Source organism: Diorhabda sublineata, chromosome X (genome assembly GCF_026230105.1).
Source record: "Diorhabda sublineata isolate icDioSubl1.1 chromosome X, icDioSubl1.1, whole genome shotgun sequence".
NCBI classification, from domain to species: domain Eukaryota; kingdom Metazoa; phylum Arthropoda; class Insecta; order Coleoptera; family Chrysomelidae; genus Diorhabda; species Diorhabda sublineata.
The window spans coordinates 18763795-18776282 of NC_079485.1; the positions used below are offsets into that span (position 1 = coordinate 18763795).

General features: G+C 29.9%; 1 protein-coding gene across 2 annotated transcripts in view; it reads left to right on the forward strand.

Annotated features, from left to right (window-relative positions):
- The window catches only part of LOC130451476 (uncharacterized), a 30030-nt gene extending 19336 nt beyond the window's left edge, over positions 1–10694 (forward strand). For both annotated transcript variants that reach the window (XM_056790508.1, XM_056790507.1), the window contains exons 2-4: positions 3428–3622; positions 9125–9692; positions 10286–10694. In XM_056790508.1, coding sequence (XP_056646486.1) covers positions 3446–3622; positions 9125–9692; positions 10286–10566 — 1026 coding nt within the window. In that variant the 5' untranslated portion in view covers positions 3428–3445 and the 3' untranslated portion in view covers positions 10567–10694. The remainder of the gene's footprint in view (positions 1–3427; positions 3623–9124; positions 9693–10285) is intronic.
- The last annotated feature ends 1794 nt before the right edge of the window (positions 10695–12488 follow it).

Below are 12488 nucleotides of genomic sequence, written 5' to 3' on the forward strand. Positions count from 1 at the left end.
AACCAACAAATATGATTACGGAAATAAACTTTCCAAGAATCTTATAAAAAATTACAATGTAACAATTCGCATCTTAGCAAAAAATCAAGAAAAATTTGCAAATTCTCTCGAAAAATTTCAAATCAGGGTGCAAAAATCAATCACCGAATCACACGAGTATTTAACCTTTCAAGCAATCATTTCACAAATAAATCTAGATTGTAAAAATGTTATCACATTCTTAGATAATTTGGAAGATTCCATAGCTTTTGCAAAACTAAACACACTTCATCCTTCTATTATCCCTAGTCAAGAGTTACAAAAAACGATAGAATATTTAAGGAAAATTTGCCCGGACAACCAAATTACAAAATTTAAAAACATTCTAACATACTACCAATTTTTAGGCACTCAAGTTTCGTTTGCTAATAATAAATTAATTTTTGCTATACATATACCAATTATCAAAGCCGAAGTCCTTAAATTATATCACCTCTTCCCCAGCATTCAAAACAACCAAATATTCTCCCTGAAATATTCCTATCAGGCACGAAATAACTCGAATCACCAATTTATAGAAGAAATCTGTCCACTACTAGAAAATGTATATTTCTGCATCGAAAACCACTCTCCTGACGACAATTGCACCCTGCAGCTCCTCGAAAACCAATCAACTAAAAGTTGCCAAAAAATTAATTCAAAATTAGAAGAATTACTTACTGAACAAATCACACAAGACGAGATAATTATTATTCCAGTAAAAACGGAAAAAGTTTTTTCCAAATGCCACACAGACAAATACCTAGAAGTAAAAAAAACCTACACTAATAAAAATACCAAAGTCATGTCAAATAGAAATCAACGCAAAAAAAATCTTCAATGACGTCAAAATACAGCGAGGAAAGCTACTACTTCTTCCCAAACTAATTACGGAAAAGTACGATATGACTGTAGAATACGAAACACCCAAAATGGAAAAAATCAATTTAGAAGATATTCACAAAATAAGCAGAATGACGAAGCAATTTATACCACTAAAAATTCCAAAATCCAACCACTATTCCAAAATTTCTGGTAGCGTATCTTTACTAGCCATAATTTTATTAATACTGGGATGGATTTTTAAGAAAAAAATCAAGAAAACTCTGTAAAAACCAAAAAAAGAAAGAAAATTCAATAGAAGAATACCCAGAAGAGTCCAAAATCGAACACCACTCCATTATGTTCTCATCTTAGAGGGAAGGAGTTACATATGAAGTAATAGCTAACAGCATATAACAAATAGAAGATAATAAAAACTGTATTTCTTTTCACAATTCATTCTTTGTTCTAACGTTGCTTAATAAACATATATTGTAATTGTAATTTTTGTTTTTAAAAATCCAAATTCGAAGTTTTGATATATAATTTGCGGAAACCATTTGGAAACGATTTTCACGAGACAGAAGTCCATATTAAATTCTAGTGTTTGAAAACCATATTGAATTCAATATTTTTTGACAGATGTTCGAAAAAATTATTAAAATATATAACATTCAAAGGTATGCTTGTCACGAAAACAGTACCTCTAAAATATTAAAATACTTTTAATAAACGTTATTTCATTACCATTGGTTTGCCAAAAGTTTGATTTGCCAAAAGTTTGATTTGATTGTTTTTGTTAAATTTCGATAAACTACTCCAATTGTTAAAACCAGATACGTTCGGAAACAAAGTAGCGGATTGTGGCACCAATTCTTGCAAAAATTCCAAATATTATATTACATTGAAAAACTCCTTAAGAATATTGGCTCTATAACTTGTTTTCTTACAATATCTGCTAACAAATTGAATTTTTGTAGACGTCGAGCATGGTCTTTCTACATCTTCCCAATATCGACAATTTTGTCAAATCTACCTCACCATTACACGTAGATACGCTAGAAAACAGAATGTTATCGTCAGTTAATTCGTTACTAAATTAGCTTATTTTGGTAAATATAATGAGTTTGATTTTTTAATCATTGATAAAACAACCTCTTTGTGAGTACATCTTGTTGAATTTTACACATTAGAGAATGTAATGCAATCATTAATATTTGATGACATAAACTCACTAACTCATAATGTTAAGATAATCATTTATTTTCAGAATTCGAAAATTTCTACTGAATACTTAAACAACAATTTTATCGTGTGTTTAATTATAGGAACTTTTAACAAGTTATTATTAATAGCATATACAATGTCTTAAATATGTGAGTCAGAAATTTGGGAATTAATTGCTGGAATTTTCATTTATTTTGAAGTTCAGTAGTGGACTTGGTTCATTTGTTGAAATTTTTACAATAATTAAATTACAGCATTTGGATTATTATTTGTGTTTTCTAAACTACTTCTATTGTAATGTAATTTTTCAATGGAGGGACATTTTGGACTAAAGATAGTCAGTACTAATTATTTATACCCGTTCATTGGTTATCAGATAATTGAAGAAAATATAAACCTCAGTATTCCGCTGAAAAACAAGAGCAGATATAGAATTAGCAGTCAAGTAGCAAAAACTTTTTTCAGTAAAATCGGGAGTGCCCGGGAGTGGTATTATTTTCTTATTGTCTACTGCTAATCTTCTAACAAGTAGAATTATAACTACCGCATCATTTGATGACGACAAAGCAATATTGGCAATCCACATAAACTCTACCGTAGCAGTAGGGTACAACAACATCTTAACAAAATAAATGACTGGATAAGAATCTGAAGAATCAAAATGAATGGAGCAAAATCATTCCAAGCTACCTTCACAGAATGCAGAGGAGCTAGACCTAGAGCGTTACAGTACCTGGGTATCCATCTAGATAAAGGACTCACTTGGAAAACACATGTCGTTACCAAAAGGAAACAGCTAGGAATTAAATTCAGTAAACACTATTAGTTACTAGGACGTAAGTCCAAATTATCCTTGCAAAATAAACTTCTAGTTTACAAAGGCGCCTTCAAGACAATCAAAATATTTTTTATTCTTAGTTGTATGAAAAAATATTCTTTATAAGACGTTCTATATGTTCTTGAACTTTAAATACTACTGATAGATATTATTTGTTGAGCATACAAGGTATGTAAAAAATATGAGCTTAATTCGAAAGCAAGGAACTTTAATTTTTGAGAATATTGACATGGATGTAGGAATATAACGGTTTAGTAAAAAGAGGCATTTTCAAATATTAACTTTAGTAATACCTTCTACTATGTTTTTGTCATCCTATCTTTTATCCAATATCCAGTTGTATGTTTGTTCAAAAATGTTGAGATACGCTACACTGTGCCATCTTTTGAGTTATACCATACGGAATATTGATACAACTAACCATTCCTCAGAAGTTTATAAACTATATATAAAATATAAATAAAAAAACGGTTTTTTAATTTGTTTCATAATTTTTAAAGCGCATCGTACATTTATTTGCAGCTCTAATCAGTATTCGATATGAAATTGGAAATTTTATGGCTTTTCACTCTACATGTATTTTCCTGTCGTGCTGCAGATGTGGATTGTCGGAGAGAACCAAAATGTGTTATAGCAAGAGTTCATAAAATGAAAACAGCGAATTGCTATGACAAACAGTTCAAAAATTTCCCTAAATGCCTAAACACTGATGTTGAAGTAAGTATATTACTATAAAAAATATTAAAAATGCAGTATACCTCTTGAAATAACTGAACCTCGTCGTCAAAATATAAAAAGTGATTTTCACAAACTGATTCTATAAATAATTATAATTGGCTTGTATCAAAGTTTTAATTTATACTTGTAGATTGTAGTTATTTATGATTATCAAAAATATACTGTTTACGAGAATTCTCAATAATGATACGATTAGAGAAAAGTGATATAAATCTCATTACTAAACAATTATCTATTTTAAAATGACGAATATAGTTCACCAAAACTGTTTTTACAGTAAAAGTTTTTAATGTTCGAAAAGAACAGATAACGAAGAAAATAGATAGGTATAAAATATAGAGATAATAAGAAATGCTATATGATTGGTCTCTCTCTAATCGTACAATTTTACAAAAACGAACGAAATAAGAATGCACAACTATGTAAATCTAAAGGATAGGCTGACAATAATAATAAAGGACACATTTGGTAGTTATCTAAGTTGATGTAGGCAAGTCAAAAGCACACAAGATCATATATTTACTATTGATTGAGTAGAAAGGCTTTAACGTGACTCGATCAATATTGATTTAGAAATGAGTACATCTCCTACTTGTTAGTCATACAAGGGGAACCGCTTTCTCAATTTCTTTTTGTCCTAAGAACTTGCAGTTAAACTGGCGTGCTTATTCTCTGTAGCACTTGGATTCCACTAACCCTGGTTTTATGAACACAAACTCATACTATCTCCGATTAAATTTATTCATTGACTATTGCACATTATAGGCATAGACTAAAAGTACTACACATATTAATAATTGTGAGACGTTATAGTCTAAAAAATATATATATTAGACTAGATATATCCTAGAATAATACGTAATAGAATAATCTCTATTACGCAGAATCGTCACCATACCCAGGACGGTTTTTTAATAGCTTGGAACAAATCTTTGGTTCATAGCAAGTACTGTTACCAGAACCGTCTATCGCCGGAGATTGCGCATTAAATATGATTTATACGCTTCCAATAACCATTACAAGATTACAACATTAACTAAGAAATATTAGTCTTTCTGACAATTCTATTTTTTATTTAGAAAATAATAAATCGTATAAGATTTTACAAACCTTCCTTTTTTATCAATGAATAAATCACTGGTGAATTAAGAGAAATAAGGTTCAATATGAGAAATTATGTACGTAAAAAAATGTTTTATTTTAGAGGTGTGTTTCCGTAACAGACTGGAAATGTATATTGCGCAAAACTTTAAAGAATCTCGTGAAAATTTGTACATTGACTATGTTAAGTATAAAGAATTTCACCTTCATACTCATAATATTTTGTTTGAATATGTCTCATTTAGGTACGTACTTTAAAAAAACGTTTAATACAATAATATAGGAAATCCGAAGAATGAGAATCCGTAATTCAATTTACATTTAATACATAGATATATAAAATACATAGTGATATATTTCGAGCATTTATTATGACGATTGTTATATAACGTGGATATAAATGAAAAATTGGTGTCACTCTCAGTTACATACTTGACAAACATTTTGGACAACCCTCATTATGTGACTAATTAAATGAACTTGTTTGTGCAGTTAATGATAATAATTATCTTATTAGCCACTTACTTCTGAAACTGTCAGATTTTATTGAGGAAATAGTCAATTAGTGATAGTATTCAGTATCTTTGCTTTTACAGTGAGATGCTTACAAGTTGATAGTATATATATATATATATATATATATATATATATATACATATATATATATATATTTATATATATATATATTTATATATATATATATATATATATATATATATATATATATATATATGCAAACTTTTTTATCATATCTTTTGAAACGAATTCTGTATAACACATCTGACACTGACTTTAACATTGAACCAATATCATCTTCAAACTCCAATTCCGACATTTTTATCTCACCTATTTATACACCTTTACCATATATAAAATCAGTTACTCCTAAACTTTCTAGAATCTTTAAACAACACAATATTAATATTCAATCTATTTTTACTAAAATAAAAGATAAAACACCATTCAATAAATTGCATAACATAGTATATGAAATACCTTGTTCAAATTGTGACAAAAAGTACATTGGTCAGTAGAGAAGGTCACTGATCAGTCGGATAACTTCTCACAAGAGTGATAGCAGATTATATACTGATAGATGTTCACTAGCGACACATGTCTAGAATGAAGGACACAAATAAATTATGAATCTGCCAAAGTTTTGACAACTGAAAAAAAACTACAAAAAATATCTATTTTGGATACAACATATATTGCCCAAAATGATCAATGCATCAATAAGAAAACTAATTTAAATAACCTTAGTGTAATCTATACATATCTCTTAGATATATATTGAATTTTTAAATTCGCAATTTTTATGTTTTTACGAGAAACTACACAATTTAAAACCGCCGAATCTTAACTTATCATTGTAAGTAAATTTTATTATTGTTGTACATTTATATATTTTTTTTATATTGTACTTGACCATACTTTTAGTCCCAGACGATGCATATGTAAGTATTTCAAATCTCGGAATACATTAGTAAATACCGTTTGGTGTAATTTTGCTACATTCCCAATACAAAAACGCCCATAATCTAACTGGAAAAGATTTCGTTCTAATTCATATATCATTCTTGATATATGAATTGTCCTTCCTAGTATGCTATTTCGAATAGTGTTGCGGATTGAGGACTCAAAATATGTATATGTATATGTAAATGAATATGATACACTTTATATGAGACAAAAATTTAGAACAAACTATATAACACAAACAAATAAGAACATTGTTGTACACATATAAATAAAAACCTGAGAGAACAACATACCTTTTTATATTATTAGACGCCAGACAAAAGATTAATACATATGTACATACGATATACATATTCAGTAGCAGAGATAAGTCTCCTGTTAAGATACAATTATCGGTGAAGGAATAATTCTAAACTTTTCGAATGTTAATAAAAGCATGAACGATAAAAGCTGTGGGAATTATTTTAATTGTTACCATCAAGTACCAGCCGGGTCAGTGTGTTGACTTATAAACATTCAAAAGATGGTTATATTGAACACCGAGATTCTATGTATATCAGTTTTATGTATATCATTCGCCGATGTTTCTTTTTGAATATTTATGTTCCTTATCCAAAATTTTCACATCATCAATTTTAAAGTTGTGGTTATGAAACCGCGCTAAGATTCGGCTTTATTTCTGTGAAACATTGCCAAACTCTCGATAGAAACATCTTCACGACGCTCTTTTTGTTCCATTGTGAGCAAACGCGGCATATCCAAATTTTCATTTGATATGCGCGCACGCACTTTTTGAAATGCCTAGTGTGTGCTAACTCGCGCACTTTCAGTCGCCGATCACCCAGTACCACTTTGAGAATTTTCTTCAACGATTTTTTGAGTCGTCACTTAATTTGGTCGATCACTGCGATGGGAGTCTTCACAGGCCGTACGAACTTGTTTAAACTCAGTATTTTACTAGTGATAACAAAGGAGCAGTTTCACCCGGAGTAGAATCTAGTTCACCTTTTATATTGGTTGGGCTAAAGCCTTCCAAATAATAGTATTGTCACAGAAGATGATCAATTTTTCTCATGTTTACAAATTCACAGAAAACGTTCACTATTGATGACTGCCAAACAAGTACTAAATAACGTGGCGTCTTCAATCTAGGTCACTCTAAGTACTTCTGGGAGTATCTTCGTATTAACAGAGAGATTGTTGCCATTACCTGAAAATACATAAATTTCTCTCATTATTTTTTAATCAAATATTTTTTTTCTTAAGGATACCTGTAAAATATAAAATTTTATTCTTTGTGATCAGTTGTTACAAGAAATAAATTATATTTTTACTATAAAACCAAAATTTATTTTGTTTGTTAATTTTATGACAGCATCTCTGCTCCCAAATATGTCTAATACACTGATGACCTAATTGGTTACTGCCATGGTAAATATGTCTCATCTTCGTGTAAAATCTTGCCAAATGCAATATACCTACTAATCTAAGATATATATTTTTACCTAAGACTATCATTTTCTCAAAACAAAGCCAAACTGGAAAAATTCTCTAGAAAGTCCATTTTGTCACCCCAAATTTACGGTAATAACTCCCCTATACCCATTGAAAATCATTGTAAAATTTGCCCTTTGATTTTCTATTAATTTGACATCAAAAGCTCTATGAAATCAAAGGCAACTTTATATCTATGTCTTCACTTGATTTATGAAACTCTGTTCACAATACCGCTCTTCGTCTCTACCTTATTACGATAATATATTCTCTTCACATATGCTGCTTCAATATCCTCGAATCTCCTCAATCACTGGCTTTTCTACTCGGTAACTAACAAACAACTATAAATTCGATTAGCTGCAGCTTAACTCAAAAATACTAATCTTTCTCTGACCTCCAAGCTTCCTTTGTTCTCTAAAAATATTTCTACAGTCAATACCTCACTAATTCTCTACAATAAACGTGAATCTCTTAAAAAACTTGTTAATAAAGCATTTCTATAAATCCTACTTGAAAAATCCGTCAACTCAATTCTTTATACTGATGTTTCAAAAATGGTTTCGCATGCACTTGAAATCACGTGTTAATATGTTTCTTCCGCCCACCTTCGATAAGTCGTGTTTACACTGGTGAACTACACAGCATCTTTCAGACTTCCAAATATACTCATCCTCACAAACATTTTGCTATATTACTGATTCTCTTTCATCCATTCAGTCAATTAAGACCATTTCCACCCATCTCCCAATAAATCAAAACAAACATAAAATCTACCAAACTAACGTGATACAACATTATCTCTCACTTAGATTTAAGAGCACACTGGAATTAGTGGGAGCGAAACTGCAGGTTTCCACGCTAAAGAAGATTCTAACGACGCTTCAGATACCCTGCTTGCAAAAGATCACAATAATAACTTCAAAAACCTCATCCAAGATTCATGGCGCGATGTATGGAACAACAGTACGACATTACTGCAAAACATCTGTCCATCTACTTCTCCTCGCAGAATTTTTTAAGTAGGATGAAAACTGTCACCGCATCAACAACACCAAACTTACACACGTTATTTGATGTCTTCAGAGAATCGTTCTGTTCGTACAATTTTCATCCTACCCGTCAAGCAGAAACTCTTCAACTGCAGATAATACTTTAACAACAATCAATAATTTTATCTGAAATCTAATCTTAAAGAAACACTCAACGGTCCCACATAGGGTGATCAAAACAGTTTAAGACTTCCTCTAAAATACCAGCATGTACCACAAAATAGAATTATGTATTGTAACAGTTTTGTCATAGTTCTCTATTTAATTTTAGTTTAATATATAAACTAAAGATTGGAATAAATAATAATTCATTAGTGTAAACATATTTAATATTTCAATCATTCTTTTGCAGATCATTGACTTAAGTTTCAATAGAATAAGGAAAATAACAAAAGCTGATATAGACAGATTCAAGTATTTGAAGTTCTTGTACTTAGCAGACAACCTTCTTACCAATATAGAGATAGATGTGTTTGAAGACGCCGATGACTTAACTACATTGGATTTATCCTTAAATGCTATCAACAGAGTACCACCTGTAATTTTTCAGTTGCCATCTCTAACATCACTCTACCTCAGCCAAAATTTGAATATCAATATTGTTGACGCTATAGAAGTTTCCAAACCAATTGTGAGTCCTCTCACTCAAATAGATATAAGCCAAACGACTGATGAAGATAATTATTCCGATTTTCCGAATTTTGGTATTTTGCCGTTTTTGCTTTTTTTGAATATTACAAGAAATTTTTATTTCAATTTAACTCCCAGATTTTTTATGGGGCTCTGTAACTTACAAAAACTGATTAATGACAATGTTACGACTGATTTTGAAGATCCATGTGATTGCTGGAGGATAAATTATTGGCTAAAAGACAAACACGTCAAATTTTCTCCATTCAGGTGTGAAATTGTTGAATCACGTAAGTACTGTAATAGTTTGTAGTTAAGAACAAAAATACCTTGTATTCATGAATGTTTGGCAAACGAAATTTTTCTAACAACCACTGTTTTGTTTCTGTGTTGTTATTTATTTAATGCAAAATGAATATGTAGTATTCCTGTATTTAGAATATTGCAATGACTACAAACTGAGCCAATCTTAAATGTGTAAGTTTCTCGGACCTGTGAAGACTATTAAAATGTTATAAATGTGGCCCCCTTACTTACTTTTTCTTTAACGCGTATTCGAATATTTTGCTGAGAAAATATCAAAGGATTGCAATGTACGCCTCCAGAATCAGTCAAACTAGCTAATTTCAGTATTGAAACATATATTCCAACAAACTTACGTAAATTATATGATAGTTTTGAAATATGTTAATAATTAGTTAAGATAAAAACAATATCTTCGTTCTTGTACTTTATATATAATTTGAAGATTTCATTATATGTTTCCTTCAATTTACAATTCCTCTATATGAGCTCGAAATGGGACTTTCTACTCACAAACCACCTATTTAAAGGTGATCTGTGGTTTAACTGCTGGTAATATAATGTATCTACTATTTTTCAGAATGCAAATATACTGACTTCAAAGAAGAAGACTTACAGCTCTATAATCAGTGCAAAGAAAAACATGCAGCAATACAGAGAAGCAATTTAATTTTGAAAATAAGTATAGGTATAGGAGTTGCTCTGATTACAATAATTATTCTTATTGTGATAATATATTTTTGGCGAAAAAGAAAGAATAATCGTATAAAACATAATAGTACAATAAAAAAGCATGGCGTTGATGATTCCAGTCCATTAAACATACAGGGAAAAGCTGTTAGTAATGAATACTCATTGTGATATTTATGTGTAAGTAGGGTATCAAAAAAATGATGTTTAACGTAGGTTAACACTTCAATTGTAATTTTATTTATCAGATTTTGTAAAATAATTGAATAAAAAGTTAAGATCATTGTTGAGTTAGGTAAGTTTTTTGTTTCAATTCTTCAACAATCTGAATAAACTTTGAGTTGTACATTGAAGAAATAAAAAGCTAGTTTTAAAACAATCTTTATAAAGATAGAATAGATCGTTACAAAATCAAATACAATAATGATTTAAAATAAAATTTTGGTTTATCTAGGCATTTTCAATTATTCATCTGCATCAAGTTCTCTTTTCTAATTCAGTTATTTTAATGGTGTGAATTATTAAGGCAACTATTTCTGTTGTACTGTAAACATGGTACATTACAATATAAACCACTCTTCCGACATCCACAAGCACCTCCATACACTTTTTTGCAATTACAAAATAACATTTGCAGTAGATTATCCGGTGCTGGTAATTGGTTATTGGAATAAACATGTTACTGAGATACTTCCACCCCCAATCTCTAGTATTTATGTTTATGTCGTTTCCTAACCATATCTGAGTTTGTAGGTACAGTCTTTTCAGGTGTGCAAATGCGGCATCACTGTATAAGTATTTTTGTAGTAGATTTAATGAAAAGTTTATTTCAATGTATTCAAGACTTTCATTTTTGCCGGAACTCCATATAAAGCCAAAATAATGCTACACCAGCTTGAAATATATTATTGAAATCTGATGTTTTTCAATATTTTGCGGATTCATGTAAATAATCCAGAATATGCTTTGCAGTTATGACATTTCTCGAATTGTGAATTGTGAATGGTGAATTGGCAGTCGTCATTCTCTTTATGTACTTATATATTTGCTTCATTGCGGTATCGATCATCAATATTCTTGGATTAATTTTCTGTTTTACGTCAATCAGGTGAATAGAATTATTAATCGAATTATAACAATCAACATGATATTTTGCTTTGAGTTTCTGTAAATCTGTTCTTATGTGATAATAGTCATTTTTTGTACGGCTATTAAATTCATAATGAAGTCACTCTAAGTTGATAGATGTATGAAATTTGTATTCGCCGATTTTTATTTAATTTTGCTTCTATTGCTTTATCAGTTTCTTGACAACAAAACACAAGTGAACATGAAGTTCCATTTTGCTTCTTCCTATAAATTTCAATATAGTTTTTATTAATATATTTTTGACAACTTGCATGGGCATAAACGAATTCAGTTTACAGGTGATGTAATAATCCATCCTCTCGTTCGCAAATCTGAGTTCGTTTCGGATTTTGAACCTAATTTTTTACATAGTCTCCAACTATGCTCATCAGCCATGGTACTGGTAGATGATTCCTATAATAAATAAAAAGTAACACAATTTATTGCGTTTCATTAATTTTTATTTTACTTGAATTGACCTTCAATCATCTACCTATCATTCAATGCTAGTAGTGAAAACAAACAATATACCAGGAGAGTTGGGCGTTAAGCCTTAGTGTAGAGAAATCCTCTCCACTTTCAAAATTCAAAACTATTAAGTGACATAAAAGAATGATAGAACTTATCTAATTTTGTTTTTCCAATATCAAATATACATGATATTGAGCAGCTTGCTTCTCAAATCATTCATCAAATTTATACTATGGAATTTCCAGTCATCTAAACAATTGAATAATAATGATAAATGGTTTGATTACCCAATCTGTGTGATCAATCAACAATAAAAAGACATTATTGTAGATTTATCAATAAGTAAACTAGATATTTTCTGAAAAAAAAAAAAATTTGACAGTTGTAAATTCTTGAATATAGGATGGAAATGAATTGTTTCAACCCAAACCATCTGAATTCCCAACTGTTTAGATCAGAAACTCTTGTAATTGTAATTGTAATTTTTCATTTGT